The 27,224-nt window shown below is 46.3% G+C and overlaps 1 protein-coding gene across 2 annotated transcripts in view; it reads left to right on the forward strand.

The window, feature by feature from the left end:
- Positions 1 to 15,145: 15,145 nt before the first annotated feature.
- The window catches only part of LOC115081805 (short transient receptor potential channel 3), a 67,624-nt gene continuing 55,545 nt past the window's right edge, over positions 15,146 to 27,224 (forward strand). The window contains exon 1 of one of the 2 annotated variants that reach the window (XM_029586178.1): positions 15,146 to 15,450. In XM_029586178.1, the coding sequence (XP_029442038.1) occupies positions 15,293 to 15,450 (158 nt within the window). In that variant the 5' untranslated portion in view covers positions 15,146 to 15,292. The remainder of the gene's footprint in view (positions 15,451 to 27,224) is intronic. The other variant, XM_029586177.1, reaches the window with a different exon arrangement.

Raw genomic sequence — 27,224 nt, forward strand, 5'->3', positions numbered from 1 at the left:
TTACCCCCATGTTTCTGTTAAGGGTAGTAACTGCTGCTCCATGCAGGTTATCCCCATGTTTCTGTTAAGGGTAGTAACTGCCTGCTCCATGGCAGGTTACCCCCATGTTTCTGTTAAGGGCAGTAACTGCCGCTCCGTGCAGGTTACCCCCATGTTTCTGTTAAGGGCAGTAACTGCCACTGCATGAAGGTTACCCCCATGTTTCTGTTAAGGGTAGTAACTGCCGCTCCATGCAGGTTACCCCCATGTTTCTGTTAAGGGCAGTAACTGCTGCTCCATGCAGGTTACCCCCATGTTTCTGTTAAGGGAAGTAACTGCCGTTCCATGCAGGTTACCCCATGTTTCTGTTAAGGGCAGTAACTGCCGCTTCGTGCAGGTTACCCCTTGTTTCTGTTAAGGGAAGTAACTGCCGCTTCGTGCAGGTTACCCCCTTGTTTCTGTTAAGGGTAGTAACTGCTGCTATGAGCAGGTTACCCCCATGTTTCTTTTAAGGGTAGTAACTGCCGCTCTGAGCAGGTTACCCCCATGTTTCTGTTAAGGGTAGTAACTGTTGCTCCATGCAGCTTACCCCCACGCTTCTGTTAAGGGAAGTAACTGCTGCTCCTTGCAGGTTACCCCATGTTTCTGTTACGGGTAGTAACTGCCGCTCCATGCAGGTTACCCCATGTTTCTGTTAAGGGCAGTAACTGCTGCTTCGTGCAGGTTACCCCCTTGTTTCTGTTAAGGGAAGTAACTGCCGCTTCGTGCAGGTTACCCCCTTGTTTCTGTTAAGGTAGTAACTGTCGCTCCATGCAGGTTACCCCCATGTTTCTGTTAAGGGTAGTAACTGCTGCTCCATGCAGGTTACCTCCATGTTTCTGTTAAGGGCAGTAACTGCTGCTCCATGCAGGTTACCCCCATGTTTCTGTTAAGGGAAGTAACTGCTGCTCGATGCAGGTTACCCCATGTTTCTTTTAAGGGTAGTAACTGCCGCTCCCTGCAGGTTACCCCCATGTTTCTTTTAAGGGCAGTAACTGCTGCTTCGTGCAGGTTACCCTCTTGTTTCTGTTAAGGGAAGTAACTGCCTTTTCGTGCAGGTTACCCCCTTGTTTCTGTTAAGGGTAGTAACTGCCGCTCCGTGCAGATTACCCCATGTTTCTGTTAAGGGTAGTAACTGCCGCTCCATGCAGGTTACCCCCATGTTTCTGTTAAGGGCAGTAACTGCTGCTCCGTGCAGGTTACCCCCTTGTTTCTGTTAAGGGTAGTAACTGCCGCTCCGTGCAGATTACCCCATGTTTCTGTTAAGGGTAGTAACTGCCGCTCCATGCAGGTTACCCCCATGTTTCTGTTAAGGGCAGTAACTGCTGCTCCGTGCAGATTACCCCCATGTTTCTGTTAAGGATAGTAGCTGCTGCTCCATGCAGGTTACCCCCATGTTTCTGTTAAGGATAGTAGCTGCTGCTCCATGCAGGTTACCCCCATGTTTCTGTTAAGGATAGTAACTGCTGCTCCATGCAGGTTACCCCCTGTTTCTGTTAAGGGAAGTAACTGCTGCTCGATGCAGGTTACCCCATGTTTCTTTTAAGGGTAGTAACTGCCGCTCCCTGCAGGTTACCCCCATGTTTCTTTTAAGGGCAGTAACTGCTGCTTCGTGCAGGTTACCCCCATGTTTCTGTTAAGGGTAGTAACTGCCGCTCCGTGCAGATTACCCCATGTTTCTGTTAAGGGTAGTAACTGCCGCTCCATGCAGGTTACCCCCATGTTTCTGTTAAGGGCAGTAACTGCTGCTCCGTGCAGATTACCCCCATGTTTCTGTTAAGGATAGTAGCTGCCGCTCCATGCAGGTTACCCCCATGTTTCTGTTAAGGGCAGTAACTGCTGCTCCATGCAGGTTACCCCCATGTTTCTGTTAAGGGTAGTAACTGCCGCTCCATGCAGGTTACCTCCATGTTTCTGTTAAGGGCAGTAACTGCTGCTCCATGCAGGTTACCCCAATGTTTCTGTTAAGGATAGTAGCTGCCGCTCCATGCAGGTTACCCCCATGTTTCTGTTAAGGGCAGTAACTGCTGCTCCGTGCAGATTACCCCCATGTTTCTGTTAAGGATAGTAACTGCTGCTCCCTGCTGGTTACCCCCATGTTTCTGTTAAGGATAGTAGCTGCCGCTCCATGCAGGTTACCCCCATGTTTCTGTTAAGGATAGTAACTGCTGCTCCCTGCTGGTTACCCCCATGTTTCTGTTAAGGATAGTAGCTGCCGCTCCATGCAGGTTACCCCCATGTTTCTGTTAAGGGCAGTAACTGCTGCTCCATGCAGGTTACCCCCATGTTTCTGTTAAGGGTAGTAACTGCCGCTCCATGCAGGTTACCCTCCATGTTTCTGTTAAGGGCAGTAACTGCTGCTCCATGCAGGTTACCCCAATGTTTCTGTTAAGGATAGTAGCTGCTGCTCCATGCAGATTACCCCCATGTTTCTGTTAAGGATAGTAGCTGCTGCTCCATGCAGGTTACCCCCATGTTTCTGTTAAGGATAGTAGCTGCTGCTCCATGCAGATTACCCCAATGTTTCTGTTAAGGATAGTAGCTGCCGCTCCATGCAGGTTACCCCCATGTTTCTGTTAAGGGCAGTAACTGCTGCTCCGTGCAGATTACCCCCATGTTTCTGTTAAGGATAGTAACTGCTGCTCCCTGCTGGTTACCCCCATGTTTCTGTTAAGGATAGTAGCTGCCGCTCCATGCAGGTTACCCCCATGTTTCTGTTAAGGATAGTAACTGCTGCTCCCTGCTGGTTACCCCCATGTTTCTGTTAAGGATAGTAGCTGCCGCTCCATGCAGGTTACCCCCATGTTTCTGTTAAGGGCAGTAACTGCTGCTCCATGCAGGTTACCCCCATGTTTCTGTTAAGGGTAGTAACTGCCGCTCCATGCAGGTTACCTCCATGTTTCTGTTAAGGGCAGTAACTGCTGCTCCATGCAGGTTACCCCAATGTTTCTGTTAAGGATAGTAGCTGCTGCTCCATGCAGATTACCCCCATGTTTTCTGTTAAGGATAGTAGCTGCCGCTCCATGCAGGTTACCCCCATGTTTCTGTTAAGGATAGTAGCTGCCGCTCCATGCAGATTACCCCCATGTTTCTGTTAAGGATAGTAGCTGCTGCTCCATGCAGGTTACCCCCATGTTTCTGTTAAGGATAGTAGCTGCTGCTCCATGCAGATTACCCCCATGTTTCTGTTAAGGATAGTAGCTGGCGCTCCATGCAGGTTACCCCCATGTTTCTGTTAAGGATAGTAGCTGCTGCTCCATGCAGATTACCCCCATGTTTCTGTTAAGGATAGTAGCTGCCGCTCCATGCAGGTTACCCCCATGTTTCTGTTAAGGATAGTAGCTGCTTCTCCATGCAGATTACCCCCATGTTTCTGTTAAGGATAGTAGCTGCTGCTCCATGCAGGTTACCCCCATGTTTCTGTTAAGGATAGTAGCTGCCGCTCCATGCAGGTTACCCCCATGTTTCTGTTAAGGATAGTAGCTGCTTCTCCATGCAGATTACCCCCATGTTTCTGTTAAGGATAGTAGCTGCTGCTCCGTGCAGGTTACCCCCATGTTTCTGTTAAGGGCAGTAACTGCCGCTCCGTGCAGGTTACCCCCATGTTTCTGTTAAGGGCAGTAACTGCTGCTCCGTGCAGGTTACCCCCATGTTTCTGTTAAGGATAGTAGCTGCTGCTCCATGCAGATTACCCCCATGTTTCTGTTAAGGATAGTAGCTGCTGCTCCATGCAGGTTACCCCCATGTTTCTGTTAAGGGCAGTAACTGCTGCTCCGTGCAGGTTACCCCCATGTTTCTGTTAAGGATAGTAACTGCTGCTCCCTGCTGGTTACCCCCATGTTTCTGTTAAGGGTAGTAACTGCTGCTCCGTGCAGGTTACCCCCATGTTTCCTAACATGCCCCTTCTCTGACCAGTGCGACAATGCATAGATTGTTACGCATGCCTTCTGCAGCAGACCCGCTGCGCAGCCCCCTCACCTTCTTACACAGACTCCAGCTCCTGGTTCCTTCTCGCTAGTGGCCGTGGGCCGCCGGTTCTGACCTCGGGGCCGCCCCCGGTGGCCTCCGGCTCTGCCATGGGGTCCCCAGTGTTGCAGGTCAAGATGCCATTGCTCGTCGGGCCTCTCCGCATGGCCCGCGGAGAGACGCCACTACCCCGCGCCGCACCCCTCCCTAGGCGCATATGCGAACATCGCTGATCCTTATGAAGGGCCCGCGGCGGAAACCTGGCCGCGGCCCCGGATGAATGACGTCAAACTCTCCAGAGTATTTAAGCTCAGGCTTCGCTCCATAGCGTTGCCTTTGCAACAGATCTCCTTGCTACTCGAGTACTCGTTGTTGCTAGACAACAACGAGTACTAGAACTCTGCTGCTAGAACTCTTACAAGCTCTAACAAAAAAGACCATATCACCCCAATCCTCCGTAACCTACATTGGCTCCCCATTAAACAAAGGATACTCTATAAAGTACTCACTATCGTCCACAAAGCGACAAACTAGCTCCCATTATGTTAAGCTCTCAACTCCAACCACACACATCTTCTAGACCAATTAGAAGCGCATACAAAGGAACACTGCATGCACCACAAGTAAAATCATCATTAAGCAAACGAGCACTATCTTCAGCAGGCCCCCATAAGTGGAACGCGCTCCCCCCAGATCTAAGACTAGAACCCAGTCATCAAGAGTTCAAAAAAAGACTGAAGACCTGGCTTTTCCAACAAGCCTTCCCAGACTCTCAATTCTAGACGGAAAGACTTCCTAAATATGAGGTATCCCCAAATTATGGACACCGTACCAAGTCCTACTTTCATGAGTCTGCTACTGGACAACAATCTTTTAGTCCATAAATTCATCATATTTTATTGTATCTATTTTGCAGAGTTAATATGTCTATATTTCTACGTTAAATAGTTAAGCTGTATATATAATATTTATTTATCACTGTTAAACTATAATATTTATTTATCATAATGTTAATTTGACATCCAGTTATATTGTTACATCTGTTCCACTGTTCTTTGTAAAGCCACTCTCTCTGTTGGGCAGTTTATCATTTTATGTAAACCGGATTGATTTGTAATCCCTACAAGAACTTCGGTATAAAAAAAAAAAAAAATAAAAAAAAATAAATAAATAAATAAATAGAGAATCCTCTCTACTCTTCATTCCTGACCTTCGTTGTTCCTGGTTCCTGTCTTCTTCGTTCCTGCCCTGTCTATGTTTTGGACTGAGTCTACGAATATCGACTTTGGTATGCTTGACTACGCTTCCGCCTCTCTCCAGACCCGGACCTCTTCTTCGCCTGACTAACGCTATTGATTTCTCCGTGATCTGACCATTGCCTTGATTGACTAACGCTATTGATTTCTCCGTGATCTGACCATTGCCTTGATTGACTAACGCTATTGACTTCTCCGTGATCAGAACTCAGCATTGCTTGCCATGACCTTTGCTTTGCCGCCAGCCCTGATCCAAGCCTGTCATTGATGCCTCTCCTAGCCTACTCCCTGGACGTGGAGTTATTAGGCTCCGGCCTACCTTGGCTCGAGCGCCCCAGCTCATCTCCATTCCATTGGCGCCTGAGTTCCAGTACCGTACCCAGTCCAGGGTAGGACTACGCCACCTATCGTCTGCTGTCTCTGGACTGAACCAACCTTTCTTGCTAACCAACCTCGAGGCCCACCTAAGTCCTGCCTGCCCCAGCACCCAAAGGCTCAACCCGCGGGGAACGAGGGCTGGTATAGGTGAAGCTCCAGCGGCCTCTACCTTCAGCCAACTCCACCTGCCGACGGTGGGGACCCATAGGTCCTAACCTATGGGTTGCGTCAACCCCACCTCGGCCCAAGGGTCCACCTCCAACTCAACATAGATTATACATATTATCTCAAACAGAAATGATGTGCGCCATGATACTTAATGTAAAGCCAAGAAGGGAATTACCATAAGATTAAGAGGTTGTTATGTATTGGAGAGAACATTTATGATTTTCAAAAATGACTTTTCCTGCAGTTCTTCCTTTATTGTCTACCCTATACTGAAATATTTTACATGAAGGTTTCCATAAGAATTGTGCTATGTGCAGCGTTTTCATTTGAAGGAAATATTAAAATGGGCAAGCACACAGGCACCCCCTAGCTGCTTAGCAGACCAGTTCGAGATCCACCATTACAGCAGGTCTGAAAGCTGTTAGAGGTCACTGCGAGAGATCTGGCTGCTCACTGGTGACTATTTTGGCTCTGGAGGATGTTTTCTTTTCTTGCAAACCCAGAACACAGCCATGGGTGCCACCTTTGCTCCAGCTGGTTTCCTGCCGCTCTTCTTGTACCTCCAGCTCAGCCGAAAGCAGGACTGGGATGCGGTACCAATTCTCCTCTTTTACCTGCCTGTCCTCTCCCAGTTTATGTTGAGTTCAGCCACTGCAGTAGTGACCGGAGTCCAGAGCCTTGCAAGCATGGGTCCTGAATCTGACCACTAGGTGCCCCGCGGAATTTGGGTGCTTTTAAAAATACAGTTGGCATGCACAAGCCCAACCTCTTTGCACATCCCTTAATTTCTGTGAGCACCAGGCTTTTAAAATTTACCTTTAACTCTAGTATGGGACTAACTGGATCCCTTCATGTGTATCTGTATATGAGAGAGAGACTGTGGGTCGCTCTGTGTGAATGTATGTGTGAGAGAGAGGCTCTGTGTGTGTGAATATATGTGTGTGAGAGAGAGAGAGGCTGTGTGTCGGTGTGTGAATGTATGTGTTAGAGGCTGTGTGTCTGTGTGTAATTGTTCGAGTTAGAGACAGGCTGTGTGGCGGTGTGTGTGAATGTATGTGTTAGAGGCTGTGTGCCTGTGTGTGACTGTATGTGTGAGAGAGAAGCTGTGTGTCTGTGTGTGAATGCACGAATTAGAGAGAGGCTGAGTATCTGTGTGTGAATGTATGTGTTAGAGAGAGGCCTTGCGACTGTGTGAATGTACGTGGTAGAGAGAGGCTGTGTGTCGCTGTGTGTGAATGTATGTGTGACAGAAAGGCTGTGTGTCTGTGTATAAATATACGAGTTAGAGAGAGGCTGTGTGTCGGTGTGTGTGTGAATGTATGTATTAGAAGCTGTGTGCCTGTGTGTGAATGTATGTGTGAGAAAGAGGCTGTGTGTTGGTGTGTGTGAATGTATGTATTAGAAGCTGTGTGCCTGTGTGTGAATGTATGTGTGAGAAAGAGGCTGTGTGTGTGTGAATATATGTGTGTGAGAGAGAAGCTGTGTGTATGTGAATGTATGTGTGAGAGAGAGGCTGTGTGTCAGTGTGTGTGTGAATATATGTGTTAGAGGCTGTGTGCCTGTGTGTGAATGTATGTGTGAGAGAGAGGCTGTGTGTGTGTGTGAATATATGTGTGTGAGAGAGAGGCTGTGTGTGTGTGAGTGTATGTGTGAGAGAGAGGCTGTGTGTGTGTGAATATATGTGTGTGAGAGAGAAGCTGTGTGTGTGAATGTATGAGTTAGAGAGAGGCTGTGTGTGTGTGTGAATGTATGTGTGTGAGAGAGAAGCTGTATGTGTGTGAATGTATGTGTGAGAGAGAGGCTGTGTGTGTGTGAATATATGTGTGTGAGAGAGAAGCTGTGTGTGTGTGAATGTATGAGTGAGAGAGAGGCTGTGTGTGTGTGAATATATGTGTGTGAGAGAGAAGCTGGATGTGTGTGAATGTATGAGTGAGAGAGAGGCTGTGTGTGTGTGAATATATGTGTGTGAGAGAGAAGCTGTATGTGTGTGAATGTATGTGTGAGAGAGAGGCTGTGTGTGTGTGAATATATGTATGTGAGAGAGAGGCTGTGTGTGAGTGTGTGTGAATGTATGAGTGAGAGAGAGGCTGTGTGTGTGTGAATATATGTGTGTGAGAGAGAGGCTGTGTGTGTGTGAATGTATGAGTGAGAGAGAGGCTGTGTGTGTGTGAATATATGTGTATGAGAGAGAGGCTGTGTGTCGGTGTGTGTGAATTTATGTGTGAGAGAGAGGCTGTGTGTGTGTGTGTGTGAATGTATGTGTGAGAGAGAGGCTGTGCATGACTGAGCATGTATGGATATGAAAAAGGAGAGAACGTTAGTTGTGTGCAGCAACGCCTCCTCTCCTCCTGCTAATCCACGACAAGCTCAGGGCAACTGGAAATCATAAGTTCCCAGGTATAGAGAGCCGGGGAGTGTATTTTTATCCGTATTAGTTTGTATTATTGGGTTTAATTATTGTTCTTTGATTTTGTAGTGCCGCTGGAAGGGAACCTCTGACACAGGCGGTTGGATGCCGAAACGCTACACTTCCGTAGTGGCTCTGTTGTGCACTGACAGATTATAACACTGCTAAGTATTTTTTGACTTATTTGAATCTGTGGGGGTTTTTCTTTAAACTTTATTTTTATTAGAGTTTAACATGATTCAAATACATATTTGAAAAGAAATACAGAGAATAAAGTTGCAGACAAGTATCTTGCAACTACACAAAAAGAAAAAACTATATGCAGCCCATTCTCCTTGATAATATAAAAATAATATGGTGGGGGCCATCCGTAGTTATACAAAGCTGAAAACAGGAGGGAGTCCTTACTGACAATGCCTTATCATACACATCTCGGGCGGATTGAGGAGTCCCGGCTCGTTTGGCTTCAATGAAACCCCGCAGATGAATGGGGTGAAAGAAAATATGTTCAGGTGCATTCCACACCACAGCAATATTTACCTGGACATCTAATTGCACAGAGGGGCCACAACCTCAGGTTTTAAAGACAGAAAGGTCCTTCTGAGTTCCTGAGTGGACTTTGCAAGAGCTGGGAAAATGCAGATTTCCCCCCCCCCCCTTTAAATAGCAAATCTCACTTCTGAAAAAAGAGAGGAGGAATATTATTTTGGTCCTGTAGAAAACGAAGAAAACAGATAACGTTGCTCTGTTATGAAGTGGTAGTGAGGAGTTCTGAATAAAATGCAACTTCCTGAGATGTTTTAGCCTTGTCCTTCTTAGATGACGGCAAACAGTAAACCCTTTGAACCGGAGGAAGAGCCGGATCCTGAATCTGACGAATTTCTTTCAGATAAAGTTTAAATATTTCCATAAGGGGAAGCAATGGAATTTGAGGAAAATTCAGGATGCGGATATCCAAACTTTCTATTCTACGTGAAAGCACAGAGGATTCCACTATTTGCTTAGTTTGCATGTCTTTAATTTCAGCAGTAGAAGTCTCCAAATTTGATATTGGTTCCTCACAAGCTGATCTTGATTAATACATTTAGAACGAATATCTAGCGTCAAAGTGACTAATGATGAAACAGATTTTTCCACAGCTGAAAGTACATTCCAGAGGGAATCCAGAGTCACTTGAGAAGGTTTAGACAAAATAGGCCTGATCTGGAGAGGGTTCCAACAATTTTTATCAAGGGAAGGAGATTCGTCGACAGCCGTAGAGTCAGAGACCGCGTCCTCAAACAGGCAGCTGCCTTGTGGGAAGGTGACTGCTCCACCGTTTCAGACCGCGGTGGAGCAGCAGGAGCCAGAACACCGTCCGGGTGGGCAGAAACAACGCCGGCAGGATATCCTAATCCCGGCGAGTCCATTGCCACTCCAGCGGCAAACCCAGGAGGCAGAGGAGAGGAACGAGCGACCAGGCTCAGCGATGTTTCTGCTATCAGCGGGCCGCCTGCTCCTCCGGCCAAGTCAACGGTCGACATCAAAGAAGGCAATACCGGCGAAAACTCGGGCAAGGTGGTCTGCCGCATAGCTCCGGAAGCCGGAAAGATACGCACATTCAACACCATTCCTCTTTCCCGGGTCACCAAAATGAGGCAGAAATCCAAGGAAAAAGGAAACGCTGGAGCTACGAGTTCGCACAGCCAGTCAGGACGCCATCTTGGTCACGCCCCGAATCTGTGTTTTTTGAAAGAAGGATTAAATACGTGTACACAATACAGATTATGATATAGGAGGGAAAGTGGCAGATGATTATAATCACCGTGCTTGTTTCAGATAAAGTCTGTCGCAGGCATAAGACACTGGTTTTGACTGGAACCACTTTGCTAGCATTGATGGGGACTTTTTGTATGTATCTTGCCAGTTCATCATGTTTTTTGTTGATTCGACTTTTATGGTGAAGTCATGGGTGCTTTATTTTTCTTGTTTAAAGCTGTTATTGAGATATGGAACTGCTTTTGATAATTTGTAAACTATCATTAAAAGCATCTGTGGTACCTGAAACTGGAGGGTGGCCAATGTATCGCCAATTTTAAAAAATGTTTGCGTGAGAAACGCTTTTAATGTCGACCCCCTTGGGATTCACAGCAAAGTTGGGAGTTCAACTCAATCACAACCTTACAATAGAAGCTCACATCTCAGAGGTGGTAAAGATGTTTATGCAGGGGTGCCAGATTTGCCGACTTTGCAGGTATTTCGACAAACAGAACCTCGCCACCATGATGCACACATCAATAACCAGCTCCGGTGACTACCGTAAATCTCCGCTCCACGACATCTCACAATATAATCTCAAACGCCTCCAACTCCAAAGCAGCTGACCACACTAAGGCCAATCTTAAGTGGGTTGTGCTAGCTCCCGGTCCAAAACAGGATACAATTCAAAACTTCACGTGTGCTGACAACAAGGGGGCCCTGAGTATCTCTCATACTCTGTTCCTCGAGAATGGTCCTCCGTCCGCTCCTCCTCCGCTTTCTGCCAGATTAACTTGCACCAGACTTCGTGCACTCCGCTTCTATGCCCCCAAATTTATGAAACATGATGCAACTATCCCTATGCCTTGAGACATCTCACCTTGACCTCAGGAAAAGAGTCAAGGCTTGGCTATTCAACCGGGCCTTCACTTAACATCCGCTTCAAATCCGTGACAAAGACAGCGACAGAGAATCCCTGCTGTCGCCTGAGTACCAGAGCTTGACCATGAGACCCTATCATCGACAACCCCCTGGCTTCCTTCTCACTGACTGCACTAGGTGAGTGCCTCGTTCCAGTACATCTGCACTGTTGGATCTATTGCTGTCCTGGTTCTCTAATCTATCTGGTACCAGATCTAGATTGCTACCAGATCTTCTGCTTAGGGCTGTGCATCAGTAACACTTTCACCTTTGTTTTGTTTCATTTTTAAACCTCTTTTTTGTTTTGCTAACTTTTGTTTTGTTTTGTTTTTTTATTTTGTTTAGTGTGCACTATTTTGATTTGGCGTGCACTGTTTGAGTTAACACTCACTATTTTAATTAAAATACTGCGCAATAAATCAAATAGAAAGCATTACATCAATATAGTGCACACTAAGGGGTAGATGTTAAAAGATGTGCCAATTTTATAACATGCGCGCATGACATTCTTTTTATTAGTTTGTTTAATGTTTTATATTTCTTGATTGCGTTTGCATTGCTTACAGAGTTTGGCTCCTTGTGATTTCCAGTTCAGTTTTTGTCTGCACGTTTCAGTTTATATTTTATGGTCTCTTTATTCTGTATTTGGTGAGAGCCTGCCTGTCTTCTGCTTGTGTGACTGAGGCTTTAGGTATTCTGCCTGCACGTAGTTTCTGTGTAGGGATTTACCACAACCTGGCTTTGATCTGCTTTCCTAATAGGAGGTGTATTGGTGTTTAGGGCCTGAGGTAATATTTGCAGTATGGCTTTTTCACAGGTTGAGTGCTGGCAATTATTGGAATTGCAGTTCAGTTTATTCCTGGCTTTCTGTGGGCCAAGTCCACTCCCAGTGCACTTTACCATAGGCCTAATACCATATGGGATCCAGTAACCACCTTGATTACAATGAGAAAGGTCGTTTATTAAGTCTATTAAACTATTATTAGTGAAAGTGTGTGTTTGCAGTGCATGCCTATATAATATATATGGGATCCAGTAACCGCCTTGATTACAATGAGAAAGGGAGTTTATTAAGTCTATTAAACTATTATTAGTGAAAGTGTGTGTTTGCAATGCATGCCTATATAATATATATGGGATCCAGTAACCACCTTGATTACGATGAGAAAGGTCGTTTATTAAGTCTATTAAACTATTATTAGTGAAAGTGTGTGTTTGCAGTGCATGCCTATATAATATATATGGGATCCAGTAACCGCCTTGATTACAATGAGAAAGGGAGTTTATTAAGTCTATTAAACTATTATTAGTGAAAGTGTGTGTTTTGCAATGCATGCCTATATAATATATATGGGATCCAGTAACCACCTTGATTACGATGAGAAAGGTCGTTTATTAAGTCTATTAAACTATTATTAGTGAAAGTGTGTGTTTGCAGTGCATGCCTATATAATATATATGGGATCCAGTAACCACCTTGATTACGATGGGAAAGGGAGTTTATTAAGTCTATTAAACTATTATTAGTGAAAGTGTGTGTTTGCAGTGCATACCTATATAATATATATGGGATCCAGTAACCACCTTGATTACGACGGGAAAGGGAGTTTATTAAGTCTATTAAACTATTATTAGTGAAAGTGTGTGTTTGCAGTGCATGCCTATATAATATATATGGGATCCAGTAACCGCATTGATTACGATGGGAAAGGGAGTTTATTAAGTCTATTAAACTATTATTAGTGAAAGTGTGTGTTTGCAGTGCATGCCTATATAATATATATGGGATCCAGTAACCACCTTGATTACGATGGGAAAGGGAGTTTATTAAGTCTATTAAACTATTATTAGTGAAAGTGTGTGTTTGCAGTGCATACCTATATAATATATATGGGATCCAGTAACCACCTTGATTACGATGGGAAAGGGAGTTTATTAAGTCTATTAAACTATTATTAGTGAAAGTGTGGTTTTGCAGTGCATGCCTATATAATATATATGGGATCCAGTAACCACCTTGATTACGATGGGAAAGGGAGTTTATTAAGTCTATTAAACTATTATTAGTGAAAGTGTGGTTTTGCAGTGCATGCCTATATAATATATATGGGATCCAGTAACCACCTTGATTACGGTGGGAAAGGGAGTTTATTAAGTCTATTAAACTATTATTAGTGAAAGTGTGTGTTTGCAGTGCATGCCTATATAATATAATATATAATTCTATATAATATATAGAATATCTACTTATCTCACACGACGGCAATTTCACACAGCTTAACCCACTTCCTGCAACCCTTCCCTCTTTCTCCGCCGAAGTCAGAAATTTAGGAGTCCTCATGGATAAACAACTCAACTTCAAAAGCTTCATCAATAACACCACCAAGGACTGCTTTTTCAAACTCCAAGTCTTAAAACGACTCAGACCTCTCCTCCACTTCCACGACTTCCGTACAGTACTTCAGGCAATCATTTTCTCAAAGATAGACTATTGCAACTCACTTCTGATCGGCCTCCCTGCAAATACTATCAAGCCATTACAGATGGTACAAAATGCCGCTGCCAGGATTCTAACCAGATCCAAAAAATGGGACCACATCACCCCCATTCTGAAGATCCTCCATTGGCTCCCTATCAATTTCAGAATACTGTTCAAAGTTCTAACCATCACCCACAAAGCGATTTCCAACATCACAGCTTTGGATCTCAAATTCCCTCTCAGATTGCACTTACCATCCAGGCCGGTAAGAGCAGCATATAAAGACACCCTCCAGGTTCCCTTTCTAAAAACAACTTCAGGATTGAGAGCCCTCTCAGCGTCTGGTCCAAAACACTGGAATTCTCTCCCTCCAGACCTACGGCTAGAACACTGCCCGGTTACTTTTAAGAAAAGACTCAAAACCTGGTTGTTCAATCAGGCCTTTTCCCATTCAGATAATCCTCTGAATTAAATTCCTCCCGTTCCCCAGCAGTATTACACCCTTCCTATTCATTTATATCTCCTTAGTCAAAAAAATTTCATGTCCAGATTTTGCCCCTCTACTTAGCTCCTGTTGCCTTCACTACGGTTCACATACCTATTCCTCACCCCACTAGCCGTTTATTATATTGTACAGTGACACCCTTATATGCCCCTCTGTTCCATGATTTCAATTTGGTGCAATACCTTAGCGTCAACCCCTAGTTTTCTGTTTCTTAGTTCAAGACCTAAGCCTAAGCCTCTGCGACCACGGATGTATTATATTTACTCTCTCTGGGACACTGTTTTCTGTACAAATGTTAAATGTTGTTCTGCTTGTTTGTTGGTTAATAAGATATTTATTATTAGTTCTTTGTAATTGTTCACATTTGAAGCTCTGTTAATGTTCTATGTAATTGCTTTCATTTACCGAAGCACTGTTTTCTGTTCAATGTAAACCGAACTGATTTGTAAACCCTTACAAGAATTTCGGTATATAAAACTGTTAAATAAATAAATATATGTTGTAAGTGATATTTTTACTTCAGAGGATTGTACTGTGAATGTCTGTTTTCCATGTGCAATCTGCCTTTTTAGGTTGGGGAAGTTAATAAATTCTAAAATGGTAAAGAATGCACAAGTTTTAATTGTGTGGGGAGGGGAGGGAAGGGGGAATGAAAGGCTGTAAGGTTTGTCTGGGGCATCTAATACCCTTGTATCAGCCCTGAGAGAGAGTGCGTCGCACACACATTCACCAACCTCTCACAACCCCCCGGGGGCAGATCCTGGAGGAGGGTGGGAGGCAGGCAATAGGGAATGGAGGGGTCCTATTTCTAGACCCAAAGGCCACGGGGTCCCCTAGTGCGGACGCTGAAGACTGAGAACAAAAACGTAACCGTCCCAAAATCTGAGTGGTCAGAGCACTGGGCTGCAAACAAGGGAAGCCCGGGCTGAAATCCTATTGCCATTCCCTGTGACCTTGGGCAGGTCACTTCACTCTCCCATTGCCGTCCCCCTGCCCTGGCCCTCGGTGATTTCACCTGCACGGGGTCGGGGGCATTTCCTTGAGCCGCCCCTGGCTGGCAGCACCTGGCAGGGGTCTGCAGGAGAAAGGAGCAGCTGGGAAAGTTGTGCTGCAGATCTGCTCCTTTTCTCTTCCCCGGCTGCGACAGGAAGGCTGCTTGGGATCCCGAGTCCGGCATTGCCCCCCCCTCCTTCCCTGCCTGCAGCCGGGGGGCGGGGGAGGCTGAGCTGTCTCCTCCCCTTTCCCTGCTATGAGACAGGCTGTGTGCTTGAGGAATGAGCCTGTCCCAGATCCAGTGCCGCTGCTGGGGGCGTGAGGTGGGCGGGGAAAGGAAGGGAAGGAGAGCTGGAAGGACACCTCCAGAGAGGGGAGGAGCGGCCGAGGCACCGCAGCAGACGGCGCCGATCCCAGCTCGGGGCTCCGGTTCTGGCCTTTCCGCCCCTCCCCCAGGCGGCTGCATGTCCTCGCAGGGCAGGAGGCCGGCGGCCAGGCTCTCCCTGCCGGCTACCGATGCAGAGGGGGACGGCGGAGGCTGGGCGGCCAGAAATGGGAGGGAGCAGGCGGCGCCCGGGCCGGAGCTCAGCCCGCGGAAGGACTGCTGGCAGCCCTGCGCGCGGTGAGTACCCTGCGGCAAGGAGAGGGGCATCTTAGCGCGCCCGCGCAGCGATGCGCTGGGGACATTCGGAACAGGGAACGCGCGCCCGTACTTTTAAAGAACAGAGCTAAGCGCCGACCCCGGAGCACAGGTAGGAAGGAAACTGAAGTAAGCAAATCCTTTTCCATTCACAGACGATTTTATAACGGGCAATAACTTGCATAAAACCAGGTGCTGTGCATGTAAATGGTTTGGCAAATTACCTCTAACAAGTACTCCATCCACTCAACCCCTACTCACTGGAAGTAAGTTACTTAAGCAGGACTCTGCCTCTGTAAGTGCCCTTTCTGCTATAAGTACTCTCTCTCCCTCTGCTTAACTGGGATACACTGTAAGTGTCCGGTCTTTATATCAGGTAATCCCCATTCTCAAACGCTAGAAACTGTAACTCTCCCACCTCTGTCAATAAGCGAAGTATCATAAACACCCTACCCCTTCCATACCTACTGTAACTACCCTACCCATCATACATCCTACCTCTTCCATACCTACTGTAACTACCCTACCCATCATACATCCTACCCCTTCCATACCTACTGTAACTACCCTACCCATCATACATCCTACCCCTTCCATACCTACTGTATCTGCCCTACCATCATACATCCTACCCCTTCCATACCTACTGTAACTACCCTACCCATCATACATCCTACCCCTTCCATACCTACTGTAACTACCCTACCCATCATACATCCTACCCCTTCCCATACCTACTGTAAATATCCTACCCATCATACATCCTACCCCTTCCATACCTACTGTATCTACCCTACCATCATACATCCTACCCATTCCATACCTACTGTATCTATGCTACCATCATACATCCTACCCCTTCCCATGCCTACTGTAAATATCGTACCCATCATACATCCTACCCCTTCCATACCTACTGTAACTACCCTACCCATCATACATCCTACCCCTTCCATACCTACTGTAACTAACCTACCATCATAAATCCTACCCCTTCCATACCTACTGTATCTATGCTACCATCATACATCCTACCCCTTCCATACCTACTGTAACTACCCTACCATCATACATCCTACCCCTTCCATACCTACTGTATCTACGCTACCATCATACATCCTACCCCTTCCCATACCTACTGTAAATATCCTACCCATCATACATCCTACCCCTTCCATACCTACTGATTCTACCCTACCATCATACATCCTACCCCTTACATCCCTACTGTATCTACGCTACCATCATACATCCTACCCCTTCCCATACCTACTGTAAATATCCTACCCATCATACATCCTACCCCTTCCATACCTACTGTATCTACCCTACCATCATACATCCTACCCCTTCCATACCTACTGTATCTGCCCTACCATCATAAAAACCCTACCCCTTCCATACCTACTGTAACTACCCTACCCATCATAAACATCCTACCCCTTCCATACCTACTGTAACTACCCTACCCATCATACATCCTACCCTTTCCCATACCTACTGTAACTACCCTACCAATCATAAACACCCTACTCCTTCCATACCTACTGTATCTACCCTACCCATCATAAACACCCTACCCTTTCCCATACCTACTGTACCTACCCTACCCATCATAAACACACTACCCCTTCCATACCTACTGTAACTTCCCTACCCATTATACATCCTACCCCTTCCATATCTACTGTAACTACCCTACCCATCATACATCCTATCCCTTCCATAGCTACTGTAAATACCCTACCCATCATAAACACCCTTCTGTAACTTCCATATCTACTGTAACTACCCTACCCATCATACATACTATACCTTCCATACCTACTGTAACCACCCTACCCATCATACCATCATGTCTGTATTTTCAGTTAAATTGTTGAACTGTAAAGCGATTGCTAAGTTATTGTTATATATAAACCGAGGTGATGTGCTTCACGTGCCCCGGTATATAAAAATCTTTAAATAAATAAATAAATAAAATAAACATCCTATCCCTTCCATACCTACTGTAACTACCCTACCCATCATACATCCTATCCCTTCCATAGCTACTGTAAATACCCTACCCATCATAAACACCCTACCCCTTCCATACTTACTATAACTACCCTACCCATCATAAACATCCTATGCCTTCCATACCTACTGTAACTACCCTGCCCATCATAAACGTCCTATCCCTTCCCATACCTACTGTAACTACCTTACCCATCATAAACGACCTATCACTTCCCATACCTACTGTAAATACCCTACCCATCATAAACACCCTATCCCATACCTACTGAAACTACCCTACCCATCATAAATGTCCTATCCCTTCCATACCTACTGTAACTAGCCTACCCATAAACATCCTATGCTTTCGATACCTACTGTAACTACCCTACCCATGATACATCCTACCCCTTCCCATACCTACTGTAACTACCCTACCCATCATAAAGTCCTACCCCTTCCATACCTACTGTAAATAACCTACCCATCATACATCCTACCCCTTCCATACTTACTGTAAATAACCTACCCATCATACATCCTACTCCTTCCATACCTACTGTAACTACCCTACCCATCATACATCCTACCCCTTCCCGTACCTACTGTAACTGCCCTACCCATCATAAATGTCCTATCCCTTCCCATACCTACTGTAACTACCCTACCATCATAAACGACCTATCCCTTCCCATACCTACTGTAACTACCCTACCCATCATAAACGTCCTACCCCTTCCATACCTACTGTAAATAACCTACCCATCATACATCCTACCCCTTCCATACTTACTGTAAATAACCTACCCATCATACATCGTACCCCTTCCATACCTACTGTAACTACCCTACCCATCATAAACGTCCTATCCCTTCTATACCTACTGTAACTAGCCTACCCATCATAAACTTCCTATCCCTTTCCATACCTACTGTAACTACCCATAATAAATGTCCTACCTCTTCCATACCTACTGTAACTACCCTACCCATCATACCCCTTCCCATAACTACTGTAACTACCCTACCCATCATAAACATCCTATGCCTTCCATACCTACTGTAACTACCCTACCCATCATACATCCTACCCCTTCCCATACCTACTGTAACTACCCGACCCATCATAAACATCCTACCCCTTCCATACCTACTGTAAATAACCTACCCATCATACATCCTACCCCTTCCATACCTACTGTAACTACCCTACCCATCATACATCCTACCCCTTCCCGTACCTACTGTAACTGCCCTACCCATCATAAATGTCCTATCCCTTCCCATACCTACTGTAACTACCCTACCATCATAAACGACCTATCCCTTCCCATACCTACTGTAACTACCCTACCCATCATAAACGTCCTACCCCTTCCATACCTACTGTAAATAACCTACCCATCATACATCCTACCCCTTCCATACTTACTGTAAATAACCTACCCATCATACATCCTACCCCTTCCATACCTACTGTAACTACCCTATCCATCATAAACATCCTATCCCTTCTATACCTACTGTAACTACCCTACCCATCATAAACGTCCTATCCCTTCTATACCTACTGTAACTAGCCTACCCATCATAAACTTCCTATCCCTTTCCATACCTACTGTAACTACCCATAATAAATGTCCTACCTCTTCCATACCTACTGTAACTACCCTACCCATCATAAACATCCTATGCCTTCCATACCTACTGTAACTACCCTACCCATCATACATCCTACCCCTTCCCATACCTACTGTAACTACCCGACCCATCATAAACATCCTACCCCTTCCATACCTACTGTAAATAACCTACCAATCATACATCCTACCACTTCCATACCCACTGTAACTACCCTACCCATCATACATCCTACCCCTTCCCATACCTACTGTAACTACCCTACCCATCATAAACACCCTATCCCATACCTACTGTAACTACCTTACCCATCATTAACATCCTACCCTTCCAAACCTATTGTAAATAAACTACCCATCATACATCCTTCCCCTTCCCATACGTACTGTAACTAGCCTACCCATCATAAACATCCTACCCCTTCTCATAACTACTGTAACTACCCTACCATCATACCCTTCCATCATGTGCATTGAGTGAATAAGAATTTTCTCCGATTAGTCTTAAATGTGCTACTTGCTAACTTCATGGAATGCCCCCTAGTCCTTCTATTATTCGAAAGTGCTTCTATTATTCGTCTTACCCCTTCCCATGCCTACCCATCAAAAACATCCTACCCCTTCCCATACCTACTGTAACTACCCTATCTATCATTAATCCAGGAGTCAATATTGCGAGTGCTAAAGCACTGACAGAGCTGGCAGCTGCATGTGGGAGAAGCATGTACAGAGCATTGCAGTAGTCCAGCCGTGTTAGGACAAATACAAAAGTTAGAGTGGCCAGGTTTCTTTCTCCAGGTATAGTTTTATGTGCTTCAGTTCTCAAAGGTGGTTCAAGGCAGACCTTTGTGATACTAGGTGTCATTTGGAGTCCAGGAGTAGGCCTAGGCTGCAAACCAGATTTTATTGCAATGGAGGGTTGCCATTAGGTAGCAGTTTTAGGTTATGAGGTTGGACAGAGGGGGTCTCCAGGGTTAGTACTTTTTTGATTCCTGTGTAATCCCCATCCCCAGGTGCAGACTGCACTCTGATGGGGGCAAAAAAAGAACGTGATGGTCTCTTTGGGGCTGGATCACTCAAGCTAGCTGCTCCACAGCCTCTTTTCCCCCTTTGGTGGCAGGGGGTAAAGATGTACTTTTAGATCCCAGAGTGACAGGGGTGACCTCTCTGCACATTCTTTCAGAGGGGTAATGTGCGCAGGAGCTATGCGCATATATTGGCCTCGTGCACGCGCCGCGCAGATTTTGAGGTGCCCAGGTACGTGCGTATCTCCCGGTATGCGAGTACAGGTTTTTCTTCATACGAGGGGCGGGGCCTGGGTGGGGAACGGGCGTTCCAGGAAATATGAATGAAACCAGCAGGTAAGAATTTCTGCACACAAGCACACGCCGGGGACTCTGGCACGTAACTTTACTTCTGCTATGGAGGGCGTGTAAGTCATGAATCAGAAAAAACTAGGCTAGTCAGCGGGGATTTAAGGGCCGGAGCTGATAGGTTAAACAGGAGGCAAATTACCTAGGGGTTTAGGAAGTCCTCTCCTTTACTGGGGCGAGCTGGGATCAAACTGGGGAAGCAAACTGGGTATCTACTAAACTCCCACTCACATACACCATCTCGGTGGCATTTGCACACAGATGCATGCGTCAATGTACAATTGTGTGCAAATGTTAGCATGTATAGCTGATTTTTATACCATGCGCGCATATACATGCGTGAGCCGGAAAACACGAGTCCGTGTACTCCCACGCGCAGGTCTTAAAATTCACCTTTTCCTGGCATGTAGACAGATGGACTCAGGACCAGTGGGTTATGTAGTCCTGAGTGGTCCAGAGTCAGATTTCAAAGCTCAGCTCTTCAGTATCTCTCCGTCTTCCAGCAGTTGCGTTGGTTATCTACTAAAATCCCGCTCACGTACACCATCTCGGTGGCATTTGCTCACAGATGTGCGCATCAATGTAAAATTGTGTGCAAATGTTCGCATGTATAGCACAACCGAGCACGGCGGTGAAGGTAAAGCCCTCTCCCCCCACAGCTGGAGACTGCCCTGGCACGCGATCTGTAAGCGCCAAGAAAAGATAAGCAGAAAACTTTAAATTCAGGTCTCCGGTCTCCGGGGCTCGGATTGCCGTACTGATTCCATTTTTTCTTCCGTGAGGTAAAAAGGGAGCACCAATCGGGTTGAGCAGTCTTGGTTGGGCTAGGCCCAGATCCGGTGCAGGGGTCCAGACACAGAGACCCTTGGGGGCGCCATCTTATGTACGGGGGGCGTCTGTGTCATCGTCCCTTCTCGACCAGCGGTACGCGCGGGGCAGGCCGGACGGCCGATGCGCCCAACTTGAGCGCATCTAATATAGACACGTGCACAGATGCGGACACAACCGTACACACAACAGAGCGCACACTGTGCGCATAACTATATGCACAGCCGTGCTTACAGCTACACGTGCGCATTGTGCTCACGCGCATAACTACGCGCACATGGAAGCACATTACCTGCACGCCTAGACATAGAGGCACTGACACCGGCGTCCAAGAAGCCCAGAAGGCACTCTCTTTGCACAGCCTGAACTGGAGTCCTGCCTGTGTCAGCATTGCGAAGAAGCTCAGGGGGGACCAAATCCTGGACCCTCACTGTCTAAGAATAGGTTTGGAGCTACTACATACGATAGCTCCCCGGACCTATGCAATTCCAAAATGGCTTCTCCACAAGAGGGCACCTCAGGGGCCCCTACTCCGACTTCCCCTGGGATTAACACGGACCCAGGGACCTTCTCCTGGTTAGAATTTTTCCAAGGGCTGCAAGCCTTTGTTCAGGCGCACCCAGCCCCAGCGGCGTCCCGGGCTCAACCCCTGCCGGAAGCACAAGATCCTCTCGGCCCAGCGCGGATGTGTCGAGACCTGCCTCGTCTAACCAAGAATTTCCCTGACAGAGATGCGGACACCTCATATGAAAATGGTGGCTCCCTGGAAGAAGGAGAAGTCCCTCCAGGCCTGGAACCATACCGAACCATGCTTCGCTTCTTCCACAGGGATGAATTACCAGCCCTTGTGTCCCAGACTCTGAAGACTCTGGGTATTCCAGGCACGGACCCTATGGCGGAACCAAAGAAGAAACCAATCCTGGTGTACCCAATGATGGAAGTCATCCAGGAACTGATTGACCTGGAGTGGGATGCCCCGGAGGCCAGCTTCAAAGGGGGTTGGACCTTGGAAGCCCTATACCCTCTGGAACCAGCGATCAAGGAACACCTGCGTTTCCCGAAAGTGGACGCCATGGTCTGTGCCTTCTCAAAGCGAACAACCATTCCTGTTGAAGGAGGGGCTGCATTGAAGGATACTCAGGATAGACGATTAGAATCCATCCTTAATCAGGCCTTCGACGCAACAGCAATGATACTGCAGATTGCCTCCTGCTGGGCACTGGTGGCACATTCCTGCTTATTCTTCTCGAGAGAGGCAAATAACTCCGGAACGTATACCGTTGAGACGATGGAACCTGCAGCAGCCTTCCTGACGGACGCAAGCTCAGATCTGGTGCGTGCCTCAGCCAGAGGAGTATCCTTGGTAGTGGCGGCCAGAAGACAACTATGGCTGCGGAATTGGTCTGCTGATGCGACCTCTAAAGCGAATCTCACAAGGCTGCCCTTTAAAGGATCTTTCTTATTCGAAAGCGAATTGGAGAAGTTAGCAGCAAATGGGGCAAATCCCAGTGCCTCGGCTACCGGAGGACAGGAGTAAAAGATCCCAGTGCCCCTCCCCCAGAAGAACTAGGGGCAGAGGCTCTCAATGTTTTCGCCCCTACAGGAACTTATAGTTCCAGGCACCTCGTCCCTCAGGAAGGTCTCAGCCCTTTCAGAACTAAAAAACCAAGAGAGAAACAGGTCCGGGGGCAGGCTCCAGCCATATTCCCCAATGAGAATGGGGTGACCCATCCACAGGAAGAGGAAATAGGGGGTCGACTTTGATAAAATGAGAAAAATTGTTAGAAAAAAACTGAAAGGAACAGCTACAAAAGTAAAAAATGTGCAAGAGGTGTGGTCATTGTTAAAAAATACCATTCTAGAAGCACAGTCCAGATGTATTCCACACATTAAGAAAGGTGGAAAGAAGGTAAAACGATTACCTGCATGGTTAAAAGGGGAGGTGAAAGAAGCTATTTTAGCCAAAAGATCTTCATTCAAAAACTGGAAGAAGGATCCAACAGAAGAAAATAGGATAAAGCATAAACGTTGGCAAGTTAAATGTAAGACATTGATAAGACAGACTAAGAGAGAATTTGAAAAGAAGTTGGCTGTAGAGGCAAAAACTCACAGTAAAAATGTTTTAAAATATATCTGAAGCAGAAAGCCTGTGAGGGAGTCAGTTGGACCGTTAGATGATCGAGGGGTTAAAGGGGCACTTAGAGAAGATAATGCCATTGCGGAAAGATTAAATGATTTCTTTGCTTCGGTGTTTACTGAAGAGGATGTTGGGGAGGTACCCGTAATGGAGAAGGTTTTCATGGGTAATGATTCAGATGGACTGAATCAAATCACGGTGAACCTAGAAGATGTGGTAGAACTGATTGACAAACTGAAGAGTAGTAAATCACCTGGACCGGATGGTATACACCCCAGAGTTCTGAAGGAACTAAAAAATTAAATTTCAGACCTATTAGTAAAAATTTGTAACCTATCATTAAAATCATCCATTGTACCTGAAGACTGGAGGATAGCAAATGTAACCCCAATATTTAAAAAGGGTTCCAGGGGCGATCCGGGAAACTACAGACCGGTTAGCCTGACCTCAGTGCCAGGAAAATTAGTGGAAAGTGTTCTAAACATCAAAATCACAGAACATATAGAAAGACATGGTTTAATGGAACAAAGTCAGCATGGCTTTACCCAAGGCAAGTCTTGCCTCACAAATTTGCTTCACTTTTTTGAAGGAGTTAGTAAATATGTGGATAAAGGTGAACCGGTAGATGTAGTATACTTGGATTTTCAGAAGGCGTTTGACAAAGTTCCTCATGAGAGGCTTCTAGGAAAAGTAAAAAGTCATGGGATAGGTGGCGAAGTCCTTTCATGGATTGCAGCGAAAAGACAGGAAACAGAGAGTAGGATTAAATGGACAGTTTTGTCAGTGGAAGGGAGTGGGCAGTGGAGTGTCTCAGGGATCTGTATTGGGACTCTTACTTTTCAATATATTTATAAGTGATCTGGAAACAAATACAACGAGTGAGATAATCAAATTTGCAGATGACACAAAATTGTTCAGAGTAGTTAAATCACAAGCAGATTGTGATAAATTGCAGGAAGACCTTGTGAGACTGGAAAATTGGGCATCCAAATGGCAGATGAAATTTAATGTGGATAAGTTCAAGGTGATGCATAAAGGGAAAAATAACCCATGCTATAATTACACAATGTTGGGTTCCATATTAGGTGCTACAACCCAAGAAAGAGATCTAGGCATCATAGTGGATAACACATTGAAATCGTCAGTTCAGTGTGCTGCGGCAGTCAAAAAAGCAAACAAAATGTTGGGAATTATTAGAAAGGGAATGGTGAATAAAATGGAGAATGTCATAATGCCTCTGTATCGCTCCATGGTGAGACCGCACCTTGAATACTGTGTACAATTCTGGTCGCCGCATCTCAAAAAAGATATAATTTCGATGGAGAAGGTACAGAGAAGGGCTACCAAAATGATAAGGGGAATGGAACAGCTCCCCTATGAGGAAAGACTAAAGAGGTTAGGACTTTTCAGCTTGGAGAAGAGACGGGTGAGGGGGGATATGATAGAGATGTTTAAAATCATAAGAGGTCTAGAACGGGTAGATGTGAATCGGTTATTTACTCTTTCGGGTAATAGAAAGACTAGGGGGCACTCCATGAAGTTAGCATGGGGCACATTTAAAACTAATCGGAGAAAGTTCTTTTTTACTCAACGCACAATTAAACTCTGGAATTTGTTGCCAGAGGATGTGGTTAGTGCAGTTAGTATAGCTGTGTTTAAAAAAAGATTGGATAAGTTCTTGGAGAAGTCCATTACCTGCTATTAAGTTCACTTAGAGAATAGCCACTGCCATTAGCAACGGTAACATGGAATAGACTTAGTTTTTGGGTACTTGCCAGATTCTTATGGCCTGGATTGGCCACTGTTGGAAACAGGATACTGGGCTTGATGGACCCTTGGTCTGACTCAGTATTGCATTTTCTTATGTTCTTATGACTTTCCCTCTTCTATCAATGATTGGTCGAGATCAAGTCAGACAAATGGTTACTAAACATCATTTGAGATGGTTACTCTCTGGAGTTCTGCAGCATCCCTCGGGTCAAATTTATGATGTCACCCTGCCACTCCCACACCAAGAGACTGGCAGTGGAAGCCACTCTGACAAGACTAATCAGTCTGAAGGCAATAATTCCGGTTGTTACACCCCAACAAAATACGGGGCACTATTGCAACTATTTTATCGTTCCTAAGAAAGAAGGATCATTCCGACCCATCTTGAATCTCAAGAACGTCAACTGTCATCTGCCGATATTATACTTCCGCATGGAGACTCTTTGCTCAGTCATAATGGCAGTACAACCAGGAGCGTTCATAACCTCCCTGGACTGCTCCGAAGCCTATCTTCACATTCCAGTTCATCAAGATCACCAGTGTTTTCTACGCTTTGCGATACTGGGTCACCATTACCAGTTCCGAGCGCTACCCTTCGGCTTAGCAAGTACCTGGGGGCCTGTTTCAACACCAAACAGAACAAAGTCATCCTCCCTCCCCCGAGGAGAAGGAAACTGATGGGACAATTACGATGACTAATGACCAATGCACACCCCAAGTTATGGGACTATCTTCAAGTCCTCGGGCTCATTGCATCAACCCTGGAGGTTGTTCCGTGGGCAAGGGCTCACATGCGACCACTCCAGTGCTCCTTACTGTCATGCTGGAACCCACTATCCCAGGACTATTCAATTCGCCTCCAACTACCAGCAGAGGTACGTTATCATCTTCAGTGGTGGCTACAGGAAGACCACCTAAACAGAGCAGTAAGCCTATCCCCACCTAACTGGATTGTGCTCACCAAGGATACAAGCCTACGAGGGTGGGGAGCCCACTGTCATGAACTGATGGCCCAGGGACAAGGGAGTAAGGAAGAGGCGGGATAGAACATAAACTTCCTGGAAGCTCGAGCAGTCAGACTAGTGTGCCTGTGATTCAGCCACAGACTCCAAGGCAAAGCGATTTGAGTAATGTCGGACAATGCTGCAACGGTTGCCTACATCAACCGCCAGGGAGGAACCAGGAGCCAGCCGGTGCCTCTGGAGATAGACCCTCTCATGGGATGGGCAGAGATAAACCTACAAGGGATCTCGGCCTCCCACATCGCAGGAAAAGACAACGTCTCGGCAGATTTCCTCAGCAGAGAGAGCCTGCACCCTGGGGAATGAACACTGTCGACCACAGCCTTCTAACTGATAGTAAATTGCTGGGGCCTCCCAGCCACGGATCTACTGGCCATCTCTCTCAGTGCCCAAGTCCCCAGGTTCTTCAGCCGCAGATGAGAGCCACACTCCCAAGGGATCGACACTCTCTTGTCCAGACCTGGCCAAAGGAAGACTTCCTGTACACCTTCTCCCCATGGCCACTACTGAGCAAGGTCATCCGCAAGATAGAATACCATAGGGTACTAGTTCTGCTAGTGGCCTCGGATTGGCCAAGACGCCCATGATACGCAGACATGCAAAGACTCCTTGTGGGGAGCCCTCTGTGCCTACCTCCACACAGGGACCTTCTCCGGCAGGGCCCGATTCTTCACGAAGATCCATCTTTATTCTCTCTTACGGTCTGACCTTGAGAGGACTCGCCTAAAGAAGTGTGGTTACTCGAAGGCTGTGATTGATACCCTGCTCCGGGCGCGCAAGTTCTCAACATCTGTGACATATAAGGATCTGGAGAATATTCGAAGCCTGGTGCGAAGATCGCGGGATACTCCTGCGGACGGCCAAGATCCCCATGATTCTGGAGTTCCTACAGGATGGTATGAAGAAGGGGTTGTCAGTCAACTCCCTCAAGGTCCAAGTAGCAGCCCTCTCCTGCTTCAGAACTTAACTGAACGGAATCCATCTA

Source organism: Rhinatrema bivittatum, unplaced genomic scaffold (genome assembly GCF_901001135.1).
Source record: "Rhinatrema bivittatum unplaced genomic scaffold, aRhiBiv1.1, whole genome shotgun sequence".
NCBI lineage: Eukaryota > Metazoa > Chordata > Amphibia > Gymnophiona > Rhinatrematidae > Rhinatrema > Rhinatrema bivittatum.